The sequence below is a fragment of the Megascapheus bottae genome, chromosome 3, assembly GCF_031878675.1.
Source record: "Megascapheus bottae isolate mThoBot1 chromosome 3, mThoBot2.hap1, whole genome shotgun sequence".
NCBI lineage: Eukaryota > Metazoa > Chordata > Mammalia > Rodentia > Geomyidae > Megascapheus > Megascapheus bottae.
The window spans coordinates 83,006,928-83,026,869 of record NC_143511.1 but is presented as its reverse complement, the minus strand read 5'-3'; the positions used below and the strand labels follow the sequence as shown (position 1 = coordinate 83,026,869).

At 41.7% G+C, this 19,942-nt stretch overlaps 1 protein-coding gene and 1 pseudogene across 8 annotated transcripts in view; one reads left to right on the top strand and one right to left on the bottom strand.

Annotated features, from left to right (window-relative positions):
• Gapvd1 (GTPase activating protein and VPS9 domains 1) overlaps positions 1 to 19,942 on the bottom strand; it is a 92,754-nt gene that overhangs the window by 57,321 nt on the left and 15,491 nt on the right. For all 8 annotated transcript variants that reach the window (XM_090330634.1, XM_090330638.1, XM_090330636.1 and 5 more), the window contains 3 exons: positions 3,616 to 3,826; positions 1,727 to 2,570; positions 1,184 to 1,270 (listed from right to left, as the gene is read on the bottom strand). In XM_090330634.1, coding sequence (XP_090186760.1) covers positions 1,184 to 1,270; positions 1,727 to 2,570; positions 3,616 to 3,800 — 1,116 coding nt within the window. In that variant the 5' untranslated portion in view covers positions 3,801 to 3,826. The remainder of the gene's footprint in view (positions 1 to 1,183; positions 1,271 to 1,726; positions 2,571 to 3,615; positions 3,827 to 19,942) is intronic.
• Positions 7,448 to 8,034, top strand: LOC150065959 (rRNA-processing protein FCF1 homolog pseudogene; annotated as a pseudogene).

Here is a 19,942-nt window from a genome sequence, read left to right as displayed (position 1 = left end):
TTTCAGGGTTTTGTTTTGTTTTTGCCAGCACTTCTGCTCAAGGCTAGCATTCTGCCACTTGAGCCACCGCACCACTTTCAGCTTTTTCTATGTATATGGTACTGAGGAATTGAATCCAGGAGTTCATGCATGCTGGGCAAGCACTCTACTACTAACTAGACCACACTGCCATCCCTTCAGTAGTTTTTATTGGAGAAGAGAGTCTCAGACTTTCCTGCCCAGGCTGGTTTTAAATCGTAATCCTAGATCTCCACCTCCTAAGAAGCTACAATAACAGGTGTGAACCACTGGCAACACAGCTAAAAAGTTTTTGGGGCTTGAACTCAGGGCCTGGACAATATCGAACTTTTGTACTCAAGGCTGATACTTGATTCACAGCTCCACTTTCAGCTTTTTGGTAGTTAATTGGAAATATGACTTTCACAGACTTTCCCGCCCAAACTGGCTTCAAACTGCATTCCTAAGATCTTAGTCTTATGAGTAGCTAGGATTATAGGTTTGAGCCACAGGCACTCAGCTTTAAAAACAAGTTTGTTTGTTTTGGCCAGTCCTGGGGCTTGAACTCTGGGACTGAGCACTGTCCGTGAGGTGATTTGCTCAAGCATAGCATTCTACCATTTGAGTCACAATGTACTTTCAGTTTTCTGATAGTTTATTGGAGTCTCATGGACTTTTGTGCCCAGGCTGGCTTTGAACCATAATTCTCAGATCTCACCCTCCTTAATAGATATGATTATAGGCATGAGCCACCAGCAGCTGTTCCATTTTAGACTCTTATTTTCAATTAATCACTCAAAAACTAGAAGCTGACTGGGAGTTTGGTTCACAAACTTGCCTAGCATACATAAACACCTGGGTTTGATTCCTCCGTACCACACACATAGACAAGTCAGAAGTGGTGTTGTGGCTCGAAGTGGCAGAGCTCGAGCCTTGAGAAAACCTAAGGACAGTGCTCAGGCCCTGAGTCCAACAAATACAAAAACAAAAAACCTTAGAAGTGGCTCAAAATGGTAGAGCATTAGGCTTGAGTAAAAGAGCTCAGGGACAATGCCCAGGCCCCTGAGTTCAAGCCCTACAATCAAGAAGGAAGGGAGGAAGGGAGGAAAGGAGGAATAGCTCATTAGTAATATCTTATCAGAATTTTGCACCAACATTATTTATATGACACAGCATTCATTCTTACTTTGTCAAATTTTCCAAGGCTGCCTTTTGTCCGGGGATCTCCCTCTTCAGAGCCAGTCATTGCTAGTTGTTGCAAAAGACGACCAACCTGCAACCAAAGGCAGTGAGAGACAGACATGGGCTACTGATACTCAAATATCCTACCTTACGAAAGCACTTTTATTCTGTTCTTGACTTCTGATTTCACAATATTCACACAAATCTCACCAAGCACACCATATCTATGCTATACCTGTCTATGCCAACTTTCACTTTTTTATAAGACGAAATAGAATAATCCCTTTCTAGACTTAAAAGGAAACAATTCATATAGAACATAAGATGTTCAGCAACACAGATGCTAATTCACCGAGTAAGCTCCATATTGCCAAGAGAAAACTTTATCTATTCTCTGTAAGGGCCCCATATTGAAAATTAACACCATTACAGCACCATTTTCTTAAGAACATAGAAATAGTGTCATTGTATTTTTTGTTCCCACACTCACTGCGTCAGATCATCTGATTTTAGACTAAATACATTAATAGTAACAACAAAAGCAAACCTGCATCAGGTTAAATCGTGCCACTTCATTAATAGGAGCATCAGAAATTATCCCATACTGCTCTGGGTTGACAACTGCAGGACAAATGAAGCAAGCCAACAGGAGGTCAGTACACATTGCTCTGACCTCTCCAATTTCCAGTCTATCTACACAGGAGAGAGTTTTGTACATCTGTGACACAATCCACCTCAGACTATGTGGAAAACAGTATGTATTCTGTTTGAGATAACCAATAAATTTGTTCACCAAAGCCACCAATTTGGCTTCATTGGAATCCACCATCTCTTGAACTTTTTGCCTAAATCTATCTGAGCCTTTCTCCCCAAAGAGTTTTTCTTGTTGAGCAGGGGAAAATCTCTCAATTAGCTTGTTTGGATCTGTTTCTAGGTGATCCTCATCTTCAACAAGCAGCTGCATGATTGGCTCGTGTAAAGTAGCTGTGAGGAAAAGTTTGGCAGAAAACAATCCTTCAGAAAACAGTTTAAATAAGATACTGAAGGCACATGTTCCTCTTCTCAAAAGTCGTCTTGGGTTGTCACTTTCTTTAAGTTCAAATTCAATCAAGTATCTCAAAACCTGAAGGAGGTAGCTTTCATCTTCTTGCATTATGCAATTGCCATACAGGGAGGTGAAAACTGTATAAATAACACTTTGTGTGTTTTCCTGATTAAGTTTCTCTCCAGCAACCAAGGAGGACGCAATAAGACGAGGATTTTCCCTTAATCGACTTAAGAATTCTCCATAAGCTGTCTCCTGAAATCCCAATTGCTTATATCCATCAACAAACTGTGTATCTTCCAAAATCTTGGCATGTTGGCAACATTCAGCTGGGGAAGCTTCCGCACTAAAAAATTAGCAAACAAGTGGCATATTAATAATAATAATAATAGATAACAAAAGCACTATACTGTGACATGAAAATATGAATTGATTATTGAGATTATTCTCAACTGATAAATATTTTAGATTCATACTTTGCAAATAAGAAAAGACCAAGACTGGAGGCATGGCTCATGTGGTAGAGTGCCCAAACTTTGAGCAATGCAAACAAGCAAGGTGGAGTTCAAGCGTGGCTAGAGGAATGGCAGAACACACCAGCCATAAGCAACTAAGTTGAGCAAGAGTAAAAGGCACTTAGTTCAAGCCTCAGAACCAGGGGCAGAGGGATATTAAACTAAAATTACAAAGGGTTGAAGGTATTGATCAAGTGGTAGAGAGCCAGCCTAGCAAGCATGAGGTTGTGAGTTCAAACCTCCAGTAGTGGAAAACAACAACAAAGTTGCATATTTAACCAGTAACCAGATTATGCCTATAATCCTAGCTACTCAGTAGGCAAAGATCCAGAGGATTAGAGTTTGAAGCCAACTTAAAAAAAGAAAAAAAAAAAGGGCCAGGAATTTGGCCTAGTGGTATAGTGCTTGCCTAGCATGCTCAATCACTTGGGTTCAATTCCTTGGTACCACATACATAGAAAGAAACTGGAAGTGGTGCTGAGGCTCAAGTGGTAGAGCTGTAATCTTGAGAAAGTCCAAGGACAGTGCTCAGACCCTGAGCTCAAGCCTAGAACTGGCCAAAAAAATAAAAAGTCTGAGAGATTTCATGTCTAAAATAATCAGCAAAAAGCTAGGCTAGCAACATGGCTCAAGTGGTTGACCAGCCAAGCAATCCAAGTGAGCATGAGGACCTGAGTACAAACCCTTTTCCAAGTTCAAACCCCAACACTAACAAAATTTAAAAATAAATATAAGGGAAGCATAGACTCACTATAATAAATAGGTCTAAATAATCTTCAGCCATGAACTTTATTGGAAATATATTCATTCCATTATAGTTAGCAATTAGGACAAAATTACAGTGATCTGCATAAGTTATGATCTGAACATCTTTACCTGGTTATAATAAGCCGATCCAAATTAATTCTCTGTTGCTTTGCAATCCATGCTGTACGATACAACTTTTCAGCTGTCTTCAGTACATCTGCATTCAGCCTCTGAATGAGCTGTTTCTCAGAGTTGACATATAACCGCTCCTGTTTGAGGTGATGGGCCAGAGTATGGATATCTAACTTCACCATCTTCAAATGTGGAAAAAGTGAGATCACTACAAGAATAAAATATAAAAGCTTATGTCACATACCTTCTTTTTAAAAATCAAAGCAGGTGTTAGGGCAGGGATGGGAGGGGGGAAAAATAGAAGAGTGAGGGAAAGGAGCAATATCATCCAAAAAGAAATAAATATACTCTTGCCAGGAGCCAGTGGCTCCCAACTGTAATCCTAGCTACTCAGGAGTCTGCAACCTGAGGATCATGGTTCAAAGCCAGCCTGGGCATGGAAGTTTGTGAGACTCTTATCTCCAGTTAACCACCAGAAAACCAGTAGTACTGTAGCTCAAGTGGTAAAGCCTTGAGCTGAAGAACTCAGGGATAACACCAAGGCCCAGAGTTCAAGTCCCACAACTGAATGAATAAATAAATAAATAAATAAATAACCAGGGAGGCCTGGGAGGTCAGTCTGGGCAGAAGGTCCTTGAGGTGCATACTCCAATTAAACAGCAAGCCACAAGCAGAAATGTGGCTCAAGTGGTTGAGCTCTACCCTTGAACAAAAATGTTAAGCAATAAAAAACAAAGGTGGGGCCGGGAGTTTGGCCTAGTGGTTAAAGTGCTTGCCTAGCATGCATGAAGACCCGGGTTCGATTCCTCGGTACCACATACATAGAAAAAAGCCAGAAGTGGTGCTGAGGCTCAAGTGGTAGAGCTCTAGCCTTGAGAAAGTCCAAGGACAGTGCTCAGGCCCTGAGCTCAAGCCCAAGACTGGCAATAAATAAATAAATAAATAAATAAATAAAAATAAAAAAATAAAAAACAAAGGTATACATATGCATAATTATATATACACACATATATGTATATATATATCAGATTTCACTTATAGAAGCTAGACCTAAAAGATAAACATATTCATGTGCATGTACATAGTTCTATAAATATACATACCTATATAAATGTATCAATTTATATATAACTATATATATATATAGATAAGCATAGAACATGAATCTAAAAAACTACTTGAGATGGGAAGGGAACATTTTGAAAGAGGAAAAAGAAAATCCAACAGGGCAGAAGGCTGTACAGTGTCAGCCTCACAAGTCAGAGGCACAATGTTCAAACAGTGCTGGGCGAGGAGCAGAAGAGAAGGGAAGAAAAGGAGGAGAGAAGAGGCGGATAGGACAAGAGGAGAAGGGGAGAAGAGAAGTGGAGACGAGAAGAGGAGGAGAAAAAAGAAGGAAGGAAGGAGGGAAGAAGGGAAGAGGAGAAAAGGGAGGAAAGAAGGGAGGAATAAAGGAGAAGAGGGAGAGAAAAAAAGGAGAAGAGAGAGAGGGGGATGGAGGGTACACTGAATGTCTGGTGGGACATGCCTGTAATCCCAGCCCTTGGGTGACAGAAGCAGGAATGTCATGAGTTCAAGACCAGCCTGAACTATAAACCTATAGAATGGGATGCAATGCAATGGAAAGGAAAGAGAAGAAAGAGAAAGGAAGAAAAGAAAGAAAAAAAGAAAGGAGGAAGGTGAGAGAGAAAGATGCACTCAAATAACTAGATACGAAGTGTTAAGATGTCTGCAATTCTAAAGATTCAACAAGCAATAACAAAAATTTTAAAAACAGTAAAATGTACCAAGCACATGGGTTCACACTTGTAGTATGGCTGTTTGGGCAACAGAGATCAGGAGAATCAAGATTCAAAGCCAGCAGGCAGAAAAGTTTGCAAGATCAAATCTCAACTAATAAAAAGGTAGCTTAGTGGTAATGGTTGTCATCCTAGCGACATAGGAAGTAACATCAATAATGCCGGGGATAAATTCAAGACAAGTACAACAAAAACAAAGCAAAGCAAAACAAAACAAAAAACCATAGAACAAAAACAAAAAGGGCTGGAGTTATGACTCAAGTGGTAGTACACTTGCCTGGCAAGTACAAGATTTGGAGTAGAAACCCTAGTAGAACAGAGGGGAGAGGTTAGGAGAAAATGGGAGAGCATGATGAAAGAAGTGACATCAATCAAGATGCACTGTTGTTATAAACTGACTTGTTAAATGGTAACTCCTTTGTACAACTATTTCAATAATATTATTTTAAGCCAGGCACTAGTGACTCACACCTGTAATCTTACCTCCTCAGGAGGCTGAGATCTAAGGATCTCACATAGGAAAGTCCATGACACTCTTATCTCCAATTAACCCCAGAAAACCGGAAGTGACATTGTGGCTCAAAGTGGTAGAGCACTAGCCTTGAGCAGATAAAGCTCAGGGAAGGCACCCAGGCCCTGCGTTCAAGCCTCAAGACTGACAATACATATATACATGCATACATGCAAAAATACATACACACACAGAGAGACATATATAGAGAGAAATAATGTAGAGACAATATATAGAGAGAATAAAAACACATACATACATGTATATGCATATAGGGTTTTTTTTGTCAGTTATGGACTTGAACTCTGGGCCTGGGCACTGTCTCTGAGCTCTTCAGCTCAAGCTAGCAGTCTACCACTTTGAGCCACAGGACCACTTCTGGTTTCCGGTGGTTAATTTGAACCATGATCTTCAGATCTCAGCTTCCTGTGTATCTAGGATTATGGCGTGAGCCACGTGAGCCCAGCTGCATATAACTTTTTTTTAAAAAGCTAGCTTCAGGGGGAGGGAAACGGGTACCAAGACATGTGAAAGGGTATCAATGTATGTGAATTAATGCACCTTCTATCTGGCAAATATCATGTAACCCTTTTACTAATTACAATAAAAAAAAATTTCAACATAAAAAAAAAAAAGCTAGCTTCACACCTACTTGTAAATATTCAACCTTTAGTCTCTTCAACATAATTGCTATTCACACACCATACTAGACTTTTTTCTCGTCGTATTCGTCTGCCTTCTATGCCTGGAAATTTCTTCCAAATTTAAAAAAAAAAAAAAAAAAAAAAAGGACCTGGAGCCAGGCATGGTGGCTCACACCTGTAATCCTAACTACTCAGAAGGCTGAGATCTGAGGATCAAGGTTCAAAGCCAGCCCAGGCACAAAAGGACCTGAGGCTCTTGTCTCCAATGAACCTCTAGAAAAACAGGAAATGGGACTTGGCTCAAGCATAGGACAATAGCCTTGAGCTGAAGAACTCAGGGATAGAGCCTAGACTGAGTTCAAGCTCCATGACCCACCAAAAATAAATAAATAAACATAAAGGACCAGGAAGTGGTACTGTGGTTCAAGTGGCCAATTACTACCCTTAAGCAAAAAGTGTCCAAGGACAGTACCCAAGCCCTGAATTCAAGCCCCAGGACTGGAAGAAAAAAATAAAAGAATCATTTTGGGCTGGGCACATCTGTAATCTTAGCTACTCAAGAGGCTGAGCTCTAAGGGGATAGGGCAGTAGCCTTGAGCTGAAGAGCTCATGGACAAGGCCCAGGCCCAGGGGTAGGGCAATAGCTCTTCAGCTCAGGGACAGCACCCAGGCCCAGAGGAAAGCCTCATGATCCAATAATTAAAAAAGAAACACACACACACACACACACACACACACACACACACACACACACACAGCCAGTAGCTAAATGTAAACTGAGTAGGTATGATCATTGTACAATTCTTCAAAAATTCTTGTACGTGAAAAATTCTTATAAAAGACAGACAAGGGAGGGACAGGAATGCTGTGAAAACATGGGGAAGCAAAAGAAAACGAGGAACTATGTGACCACGAAAAGAATGCTCAGTCTCAGAGATGAGAGACTGAAAGAAAAGGATAGGTTAAATCCTAAAAAGAAAGAAAAGAAGGATCCCAGTGTACTGAAGGAAAGAAAAGTCCCCCAGCACCCTTCCTGCTTATTTTTTCAATATAATACCCAATTGGGCCCACCATACCACATCCTGGTTGATACCAACTTTATCAACTTTTCCATCAAAGCCAAACTGGACTTAATACCGTCGGTGACGGACTGTCTATATGCCAAGTGTATCTCTTGCATAACTGACTGTAATGGCTGAAATTGAGAAATGGACAGAAGTATAGAGTGGCTCTAAAAATCGCCAAGGATCCATGATTTGAACAATTACCCAGGCACACACAAAGGAACCTATGCAGATGACTGCTTAGTTCAAAGAGTAACTCAGCACAAGTGTTACATTGTGGCTACTGTTGACCCAGACAAAGAATCTGGAAGATCCCTGAAGATTCTATCATGTACATTTCTAATCATAGATACAACATTGAGTGGATGCCAGATGATTATGGAGCCTCTCAGTTCTAATTCTTACAAGACACAGTTACACTACCTTCCTTGGACCAGCTTTCTCTATTGCCTGTTCCTAGTAGTTCAATAATCAGCATGATTATTATTCTCTTCACTCATTGGCTCTATTATGAGCTGATTAAGGTTAAATATACTCACTTTTCAATGTTTTTGAAATTGAAAACAAAAACAATACAGACAAGGGCTGGGAGCTGGGAGCATAGCCTAGTGGTAGAGTGCTCGCCTATCATGCATGAAGCCCTGGGTTCAATTTCTCAGTAACACAAACTCAGAAAAAGCTGGAAGTGGCACTGTGGCTCAAGTGGCAGAGTTCTAGCCTTGAGCAAAGTCCAAGGACAGTGCCCAGGTACTTAAATCAAGCCCTGGGGCTGGAAAAACAAAAGAAAAAGAAACAAAGGAAGGAAGGAAGGAAGGAAGGAAGGAAGGAAGGGAGGGAGGGAGGGAGGGAGGGAGGGAGGGAGGGAGGGAGGAAGGGAGGAAGGGAGGAAGGAAGGAAGGAAGGAAGGGAGGAAGGAAGGGAGGGAGGGAGGAAGGGAGGAAGGGAGGGAGGGAGGGAGGAAGGGAGGAAGGAAGGAAGGAAGGAAGGAAGGAAGGAAGGAAGGAAGGAAGGGAGGAAGGAAGGAAAAGGAAGGAAGGAAGGAAGGAAGGAAGGCGGGAAGGCGGGAAGGAGGGAGGGAGGGAGGGAGGGAGGGAGGGAGGGAGGGAAGGAAGGAAGGAAGGAAGGAAGGAAGGAAGGAAGGAAGGAAAGAAGGAAGGAAAGAAGGCAGGCAGGAAGGCAGGCAGGCTGGATGCAAGCAAGCAAGCAAGAGGGCCAGGAGTTTGGTCTAGAGGTAGAGTGCTTGCCTAGCATGCAACGAAGACCTGGGTTGGATTCTTCGGTACCACATATATAGAAAAGCCAGAAATGGTGCTGTGGCTCAAGTGGCAGAGTGCTAGTCTTGGGAGAAAAGCCCAAGGACAGTGCTCAGGCCCTGAATTCAAGCCCCAGGACTGGCGAAAGAAAGACAGACAGAGAGAGACAGAGAGAGAGAGAGAGAGAGAGAGAGAGAGAGAGAGAGAGAGAGAGAGAGGGAGGGAGGGAGGGAGGGAGGGAGGGAGAGAGACAGAGAGAGAGACAGAGAGAGAGACAGAGAGAGAGACAGAGAGAGAGACAGAGAGAGAGAAAGAGGGCTGGGAGTTTGGCCTAGTGGTTAAAGTGCTTGCCTAGCATGCATGAAGACCCAGGTTCGATTCCTTGGTACCACATACATAGAAAAAAAAAGCCAGAAGTGGTGCTGAGGCTCAAGTGGTAGAGCTCTAGCCTTGAGAAAGTCCAAGGACAGTGCTCAGGCCCTGAGTTCAAGCCCAGGACTGGCAAAAAAAAAAAGAAAGAAGAGAGAGAGAGAGAGAGAGAGAGAGAGAGAGAGAGAGAGAGAGAGAGAAGAGGGAGGGAGGGAGGGAGGGAGGGAGGACGCACAAAAAAAAACAGGCAAAACTATTTTGGAAATTTTCAAGTTGTATCCTTTCTGTTGCTTTGATTCAATGTATTTCAATTTTTTTTTCGCTGTTGAAGACTGAACACATGTATGCTAAACACAAGCTCTATTATTAAATTAGACTCTTAGTTCAATAATATTTCTGAATAATATTACTAAATTTTACTGGAGCCTATCTATAATCTTGAGAAGCCCATATCTGATTACAACAACAATATTGCTCAAGATAGACAGCACAGCATGTTTTCAATAATACAGAAAAATGTTAACCAATTTATATAATTCAGAAATTAATATTCACATATAACTTCACTAACATTTAAGGAGTTGCAGAGTGGCTCAAGTGGCAAAGCAGGAGTTCAAACAGCATGACCAAAAATAAAAGACAAAATTAACAATTCAAAGCAATGTCCAATTTTAAACAAAATTGACCTTCTACCAGGGGTGGAGAACCATTTTTATGCCAAGGGCAATTTAGATATTTTAGTATCACTCATGGGCTATACAAAGCTATCATTTCAGTCAAGACAGAAGAAGGCAGACAACAAGAAGCTTATGTGTCCACCCATTATGTACAAAATAGAGGGAGGGTGCTAAATGGCCAGAGAGCCGGATGTTCCTTACTCATTCCTATAACCATCCAACTGTCTTCAAACCATTTATGAAAGAGAGAGAAAGAGAGAGAGAAAGAGAGAAAGAGAGAAAGAGAGAAAGAGAGAAAGAGAGAAGAGAGAGAGAGAGAGAGAGAGAGAGAGAGAGAGAGAGAGAGAGAGAGAGAAAGAGAGAGAGGAGAGAGAGACACACACACAAAAAAAAAATTGGGCCATGAGTTTGGCCTAGTGGTAGAGTGCTTGCCTAGTATGCCCAAAGACCCAGGTTTGATTCCTCGGTACCATATACATAGAAAAAGCTGGAAATGGTGCTGTGGCTCAAGAGGTAGAGTACTAGCCTTGAGAAAGCCCAGGAACAGTGCTCAGGCCCTGAGTTCAAGCCCCAGGACTGGCAAAACAAAACAAAAAAAAACTGTGTGTGTGTGTGTATAAAATAAAACCAAACACCTAAGGTTTAAGGTATCATAACAACTCCCCTCCTAGAAGCAGCAACTGCTTTTTTTTTTTTTTTTAATGGCACAGCTGCAGTAAAATCCAAAGCTATGGATAAAAAACACAAACATAACCAGGTGCAGGTGGATCATGCCTACAATCCCACCTACTCAGAATAAGAAATGTAAGGATCAGGCTGGGAGTTTGGCCTAGTCGTTAAAGTGCTTGCCTAGCATGCATGAAGACCCAGGTTCGATTCCTCGGTACCTCATACATAGAAAAAAAAGCCGGAAGTGGTGCTGAGGCTCAAGTGGTAGAGCTCTAGCCTTGAGAAAGTCCAAGGACAGTACTCAGGCCCTGAGCTCAAGCCCAGGACTGGAAAAAAAAAAAAAAAAAAAAAAGAAATGTAAGGATCATGGTTTGAAGCCAACCTTGGCAGAAAAGTCTGAACCACCTTTATGTCGCAATTAACTAACCCAACAAAAGCAAGAAATAAGAGCTGTGGCTTGAGTGGTAGAACACTATCCTTGAGCTCAGAAGTGCCCAGGCCAAATTCAAGCCCCAGACTAGACCAGAACACCTCCCCACACACAATTTATTTTTCCTTGGCACCATGTGGTATAGTGCCAGCTGGGAAAGCAATCTGAGGAAGCTCAAGGCCCTGAGTTCAAATCCCAGTACTAGCAGGAAAAAGATCAGATTTTACAGAATAAATTTCAGCTTTGCTACTTAGGTAATTGCAACTTACCACTGAGACTAGTAGAGAAGGTTTTAATAGACCAGAAAAGCACCCCTGGCTTTTGTATCCTTATAATTATATAGTACAGAGATTGGCAACTTATGACTTGCTGGCCAAATTTAACCTGCTGCCTGTTTGTATAAGTAAAGTTTCACTAGAATACAGTCATGCTCATTTAGTTATATATTTTTCTGTAGCTGCTTGCATGCCACAATGTCAGAGTTGAATAGCTGCCAGAGTCCATATTCCATATGGCTCATAAGCCCAAAATATTATTATCTGATGAATGACAGAAGAAGTCTGCTAAACTTTGATAAGAACAAGTACATCAAAAAAAAAAAAAAAAAAAGAACAAGTACATCTACCAAGGAGAGTATGGAGAAAAGGCAGACTGAAAAGGTTAAACTCATTAACTATAACATATATTAGAACTTCCAAGGAGAATATATACATTATAAATGCTAGCCATTATATCTAAACAAATTACCATGACTCAAGAGGTTTCTAAAGGGCTGAGAATGTGCTCAGAAAAAGCTGGATGGTGCTGTGGCTCAAGTGGCAGACTGTGAGCCTTGAGCAAAATCAGCTCAGGGACAGTTCCCAAGCCCTGATTCAAGCCACAGGACTGGCAGGAGGGGAAGTGGGGGGGGGGGGGGGAGGTGTCTAAAGTAGAAAAGGCTTACTTAAAATTTCCTTATTTATTGCCAGTCCTGGGATTAGAACTCAGGGCCTGGGTACTGTCCTTGGGCTTTCTGAAAGCTAGCATTGAACCACAGCACCACTTCTGGCTTTTTTCTGTGTATACTGGTACCAAGGAATTGAACCCAGGGCTTCATGCATGCTAAGTGAGCACTCTACCACTAAGCCACACTCCCAGCCTCACCATGTTTTCTAATGCTGAGAATTCAAATGAAGGTATCTTAAAATAATAGTATATATCTACTACTTATAGGTTAAAAGCTAGAGTTCAAGAAAATCATTTGATTACCTACTTACTAACCTAATTTCAGAAACACTTAAAAAGTAAGACCTCTCCTTGGAAGTGGAGATGTGGCTCAAGTGGTAGAACATCAGCCTTAAGCGAAAAAGCCAAGCCTGAATGCAAGGCTTCAAATTAAAAAGCCACGAAACAGGGCTAGGAATTTGGCCTAGTGGTAGAGTGCTTGCCTAGCATGCACAAAGACCCAAGTTCAATTCCTTGGTACCATATACATAGAAAAAGCCAGAAGTAGTGCTGTGGCTCAAGTGGTAGAGCTTTAACCTCGAGAAAGCCCCGGACTGGGGAGGGGAGGGGGGAGCTAAGAAACACCAAGAATTGGGGACTCTCACCCCTAATCCTAGTTATTGAGGAAACTAAGATCTGAGGATCCTGGTTCAAATCCAGGCTGGCCAGGAATATCCACAAGGCTCTTATTTCCAATGAACCACCAAAAAGATAGGTTTAGAAATGTAGTTCAAGTGGCAGAGTACCATCCCTGAGAGAAAAACCTAAGGGACAGTACCCAGAGCTTGAGTACAAGGCCCAGTACAGAAACCCAGAAATCCAGAAATGGTGCTATGGCTCAATGGTACAACACTAGCCTTAACCAAAAAATCTCAGGGTCAGCAACACCCAGGCCATGCCTTCAAGCACAGTGACTGACCAAAAATAAAAAAAGAGGTGCGTATATATATATATATATATATATATATATATATATGGCACCAGGTGCCTGTGGCTCATGTCTGTAATCCTAGCTTCTCAGGAAGTTGAGATCTGAGGATCACAGTTCAAAGCCAGTCTGGGCACGAAAATATGTGAGACTCTTATATCCAATTTACTACCAGAAAACTGGAAGTGGCACTTTGGCTCAAGCAGTAGTGCATTACTTGAGCTGAAGAGCTCGAGGACAGCACCCAGGCCCAGAATTTAAGCCCACACACATATATATACATATACATACATATACATACATATACACACATACACATACACATACACACACACACACACACACACACACACACACACACACACACACACACACAGAGGCCAAGTGCCAGTGGCTCCTGTCTATAGTCCCAGCTATTCAGGATCAGAGGATTGCACTAAACATCTACTACATACTTTTCTTAGACGTTCCATTTAATTTATGTAACACTCCTGTAAGATGCTTCTTGGTTTTTGCTTGTTTTATTTTTGGTGCTAGGGACTACCTACAGCCTTGTGTACAGTACGCATGTATCCCAACACTGACCTACATCACACGCCCCATCATTACATACACCCTCTGCATGAAGTATCCTTAATCACATTTTATAGTCTAGGAACTGAAAAACTTAAGTAACAATTCCAGGGTCAAAATATTAATAGGCAAAGCTCAAACTACAGTCCAGATGTTTATGGCTTCTTAAAACGCACTCTCAACTACACTAGTCACTGGCCTCCCAACAATGAGTGCTTTAATTTACGGCCAAGGTTATCATTTAAAATTCTCCACTCTTTCAACAATTTTTAATCTATTTTTGTCAGTCATGAGGCTTGAACTCAGGGCCTTGGCACGGTCCATGAGCACTTTTGCTCAAGGCTACAGTTCTGCCATTTCAGCCATAGGACTACTTTGGCTTTTTCTGTGTACACAGAACCAACGAATCGAATCTGGGGCTTCATGCATGCTATACATCCTATCACTAGGCCACATTCCCAGCCCCTTCCCTAAGCTCTTTTTCCTCAAGGCTAGCACTTTACCACTTTGAGCCACAGCTCCACTTCCCCTCTCTCTGTGTCTGTCTCTGTCTTTTTTGGTGGTTAACTGTAGAAAAGTCTCATGGGGACTTTTCTGCCCAGGCTGGCTTTGAACTTCGATCCTCAGATCTCCTGAGTAGCTAGGATTACAGGTGTGAACCACTGGAGTCTGGCTTCAACAATTATTTATATGTAAATCTTAATGTAGACAACTGCCCACTTTCTTGGAAAGCTTCCAACTATCTAATAAAGTAAGGTTTAATTAGACTTCAAGACTCAAATACTACAGAAGAAATTACATATGAAAGTCAATATTTTCCAATGAATTAACCCAGGCTACTTCTTTGAATTTGAACATAGAAGCAAACCTGGGTAATTCTTATATTCAGGGAAGCTGGGGCAAGAACAGTTTGAGAGCTACATAGCATGATTCTTGTCTCAAAAACAAATAAGCCAGGGTGGGAGCAGGGCCTAGTGGTAATGTTTGCCTAGCATACCTGAAGCCCTGGGTTTGATTCCTTGGTACCACATACACAGAAAAAGCTGGAAATGGTACTGTGGCTCAAGTGGTAGAGCACTAGCCTAGCCTTGAGAAAGCCCAAGGACAGTACCCAGGCCCTGAGTTCAAGCCCCAGGACTGGCAAAAACAAAACAAATCAAACAAAAAAATCCAAAACAAAAGAACAAGCCAGATACCACTATTTCATGTCTGTATCCTAACTTATCTGGGAGGCCAAGATTGGGAGGATTGTGGTTCAGCACCAGCAAATAGGAAAGTCCTTGGAGACTCTTATTTCCAACCACCAAAAAGCCAAAAGGGAAACTATAACTCAAGTGATAGAATGACAGTCTTTGAGTGAAAAAGCTAAAGAACAACAACAGGCCCTGAGCTCAAACTTTACTATGGGCACAAAAATCAAAATCAAGGGGGCCAGGAGTTTGGCCTAGTGGTTAAAGTGCTTGCCTAGCATGCACAAAGACACGGGTTCGATTCCTTGGTACCATGTACATAGAAAAAAGCCAGAAGTGGTGCTGAGGCTCAAGTGGTAGAGCTCTAGCCTTGAGAAAGTCCAAGGACAGTAGTGCTCAGGCCCTGAGCTCAAGCCCAGGACTGGCAAAAAAAAAAACAAACAAACAAACAACGAAAGTGCAAAAAAGAGCTGGAGGACTGGCTCCAGCAGTACAGCAACTGCCCAGCAAGCAGGAAGGGCTTAAGTTCAAACCACGGTACTAGGGCCGGGAGTTTGGCCTAGTGGTAGAGTGCTTGCCTAATATGCACGAAGACCCGGGTTCGATTCCTCGGTACCACATATGTAGCAAAAAGCCAGAAGTGGTGCTGTGGCTCAAGTGGTAGAGCCCTAGCCTTGAGAAAACCCAGGGACAGTGCTCAGGCCCTGAGCCCAAGCCCAGGACTGGAAAAAAAAAAAAAAAAAAAAAAAAACCATGGTACTAGAAGAACAAACAAAAAAACCATGTAACAGAGTGGAGAGTGTAGCCTAGTGGTAGCGTGCTTGCCTAGCATGAATGAAGCCCTGGGTTCGATTCCTCAGTACCACATACACAGAAAAAAGCTGGATAGCTGGGCGGGCGCCAGTGGCTCACACCTGTAATCCTACTCAGGGAGGCTAAGATCTGAGGATCATGGTTCAAAACCAGTCTGGGAACAAAAGTCTATGAGACTCTTATCTCCAATTAATCACCAGAATCCCAGAAGTGGTGCTGTGGCTCAAGTGTTAGAGCAATTGAGCTTGATCAGGGACAGCGCCCAGGCCCAGAGTTGAAGCCCCATGACAGACAAAAAAAAAAAAAGCCAAAAGTGGTGCTGTGGCTCAAATGGTAGAGTGTTAACCTTCAGAAGGCTCAAGGACCAGGGTCCAGGCACTGAGTTCAAGCCCAAGACTGGCCAAAAAATATGTTACCATAATTAAACACACATATACACAGTCCTATCCAAAGTCTTAATTAATGTCTTAAACATACTAATGAAGGGGGGAGGGAAATGGGTACCAACACATGCGAAAGGGTATCAATATATGTGAATTAATGCCCTTCTATCTGGCAAATATCATGTAACCCTTTTACTAATTACAATAAAAAAAATAGGAAAAAAAAACATACTAATGAAGTTCTTGTTACTTTAAAGAGTAATGCAATGAGCTCATAAATAGACACATGATCTTGAAACTACATTATCTTTCTGAAACTATTTTTCTAGTGAAAAACAAGGAATTATAAGCCCCTATATATAATCCCATCTCCTAATAACAATGTGATCCTCTCTATAAATGCAGGCTCTTCCCAAGATTATTTTTTTCTGCTGATAGATAGGATTTTCTGGGGCAGGTAAGTCAAGTAACCAATATTATCCAAGTGATTTGTATTTTTTTTTTTTTGCCAGTCCTGGGCTAGAGCTGAGGGCCTGAGCACTGTCCTTAGACTTTCTCAAGGTTAGAGCTCTACCACTTGAGCCTCAACACTACTTCCAGCTTTTTTTTTTTCTATGTATGTGGTACCAAGGAATCGAACCCAGGTCTTTGTGCATTGCAGGCAAGCACTCTACCACTAGGCCAAATTCCCGGCCTGAGATTTGTATTTTTGTCATCTGCCACCTTCCAATCTGGAAGCACAGGACTAAAATAGCTCTCTGTTGGAAATGATTACCAGCTTCCTCCCAGTCACACTACCTGAGACTGTCCTTATCTCAATGGCCTCTTTCCTGGTGTCTCTTAGTTGTTACTAAGGTGATCTTCATAAGGCACAAAACTCACCATGTAACTCTCCACTGCCTATAGATCCTCCTTTTATATTTCCTACTTCATCTGCCACCATTCTTTTACTTCCCTAAGCCTAGATGTTGCTGCTATACTATATCTAACATTTGCAAGGGCTGCTGTGGTATATGCCTCGGAGGCCCATATCCTTGAGAGATAAGGGTGTAAAGAATTTACTTCATAGGATGTGCTCATAAGATTATGGACACTGAATGAGTTAACATGTGTAAAGAAACTAGTAAGCAGCCAGCACGGTGATCCACACCTGTAAGCCTGGCTACCCAGGAGGCTGAGATCTGAGGATCATGATTCAAAGCCAGTCCAGACACTGACGTCCATGAGACTCTTACCTCCAGTTAATCACTAGAAAACCAGAAGTGGGACTGTGCCTTCAGAGGTTGAAGAGCTCAGGGACAAATGCCCATCCCGAGAGTTCAAGCATCACAAATGACAAAAAAAAAAAAAAAAAAAAAAAAAAAGAAAGAAAGAAAAGGAAAAAAAAGAAACTAGCAAGCATATATAAGGTTAACTATAATTTGGGAGGTAATTCAAACCATATAATGTATGCAGGTGTATGTGGAAAAGAAAAGCATTCATTTTTGCATTATCTTTAGGTTTTTGAAAACAAAGAACATTATTACTCTAGTAATTTCAAAAGAAAACATAATAAAAATCTAGCAGTAAGATTTTTCCTCATGAAGATCTACTGATGCAGTTATTTAAACACAGAAAACAGGGCTGGGAATGTTGGTTAGTGGTAGAGTGCTTGCCTACCATTCATGAAGACCTGGGTTCCATTCCTCGGTACCACATAAACAGAAAAAACCACAAGTAATATTGTGGCTCAACTGGTAGAATGCTACTCATGAGCGAAAGAAGTTCAGAGACAGTGCCCAGGCCCTGAGTTTAAGACCCAGAACTGGCAAAAAAAAAAAAAAATAACATACATGTTTGTACATACACATATGTGCAGATATATCAATGTAATTATATATTTAGTAGAGGCATCATACATGCTTGAATGTGTGTATGTATGTATACATATATACACATTTACGTGCACACATTTTCATATCAACATGAGCCAAAAAATTAAGAAAAAGCAAAAATCTTCAGTGGCTAGGGTATAACTCAATTTTATAGCACCTGTCTATAAATGCATCAGGACCAGATACTGGTGGCTTATGCCTATAATCCTAGCTACTCAAGAGGCTAAGATTTGAGGATTGCAGTTTAAAGCCAGCCCAGGCCAGCCCAGGCAGGAAAGTCCATGCGACTCTTATCTCCAATTAACCCCCAGAACACTGGAAATGGTACTGTAGATCAAAGTGGTAGAGCACTAGCTTGAGTAAACAGTGAAAAAGTTAGGCAAGATGAATCACAGCTGTAATCCTAGCTACTCAGAAGGCTAAGAAATGAGGATCACAGCTTAAAGCCAGCTCGGACACTAAAGAACATAAAACTATTATCTCCAATTAACCACTAGAAAACCGGAGGTGGCGATGTGGGACAGCACTCAGGCCCAGAGTCTAAGAACCATGACTGATTTAAAAAAAAAAAAAAAGCGGGCTGAGAGTCTGGCCTGGCCTAGTGGTAAAGTGCTTGCCTAGCATGCATGAAGACCGGGGTTTGATTCCTCGGTACCACATACACAGAAAAAAGCTGGAAGTGGTGCTGTGACTCAGTGCTCAGACCCTGAGTTCCTGCACAAGGACTGGCAAAAAAAAAAAAAAAAAAAAAAAAAAAAAGGCATCAGTCCCTGGGTTTGATCTCTAACATGCCCAAAAAGTAAATACATATTCTTAGAATGTGGCCAGGAGTTTGGTATAGTGTTAAAGTGCACAGCTAGCATGCACAAAGACCTGTGTTTGCTTCCTCGGTACCATATACATAGAAAAAGCTGGAAGTAGTACTGTGGCTCAAGCACAGAGCCACTTTTCTCAAGGCCAGAGCTCTCGAGAAAACCCAAGGACATTGCTTAGGCCCTGAGTTCAAGCCTCAAGATTGGCCAAAGAGAGGGGGGGGGGCAGGCAGAAAGAAAAATTCTTAGAATGTTCTGCAAATTTCTGTGATTTCACCACCCACATGTTTGAGGAAACTTTGGTCTACTGGATAAACTTAGCCTACTCCCTAACCACAGTAGGTGTATAGAACAACCAAATGTAGAGCAAAAGAAGAACTCTGACCTGCTGCTACATTTTTGCTGAGCTGTATGTAATACTTGTAAAGCCTGTTCTAAGATCCATGAGTCCTCTCTGAAGGAAAAAAAAAAAAAAGATATAAGCAGCAGGCTACTTTGCATTACACTTACCAGAGTGGTATTAAAAAAAAAAAAAAAAACCCACAGTCAAGCAGGGTGCCAGTGTCTCACATGTGTAATCCTAGCTAGTCAAGATGTTGAGTTTTGAGGATCATGATTCAAATCTAGCCCAAGCAGACAAATCTGAGAGGACCGTACCTCCAATTAATCAGCAAAATAAAATGCTGGACTGGACTGGAGGTATGGCTCAAAAGAAGAACTTCGGCCATGAGCAAGAAAGTGAAGTGAAAACTGGAGTCCTTGAGTTCAAGACCTGTTGCAAGCATCAAACAAACACACACAGCTGGGAGCGTAGACTAGTGGTAGAGTGCTCACCTAGTATGCATGAAGCCCTGAGTTCGATTCCTCGGTACCACATACTCAGAAAAAGCCAGAAATGGTGCTGTGGCTCAAGTGGTAGAGCACTAGCCTTGAGCAAAAATTGTCCAAGGACAGTGGCCCAGGCCCTGAGTTCAATCCCCAGGACTGGCAAAAACAAAAACAAAGCCGCATGCAAGGTGGCTCACACTTGTAATCTAGCTACTCAGGAGGCTGAGATTTGAGGATCATGGTTCAAAGCCAGGCAGGGCAATACAAAGCCCTGAAACTCTTATCTCCAATTAATCACTAGAAAACAGGAAGTGAGGCTATGGCTCAAAGGTAGGGTGGTAGCCTTGAGCTGAAGAGCTCAGGGACAGTGCCCAGGCCAGAGTTCAAGCCCCATGATCCTCCCCTAAATAAATAAACAATAAATAAATAAATAAATAAATAAATAAATAAAAACACACACAAATTGGCTATTATCATTACTATTATTATGTTTTGAAAAAATGAAATAGAAATTATTCACAGA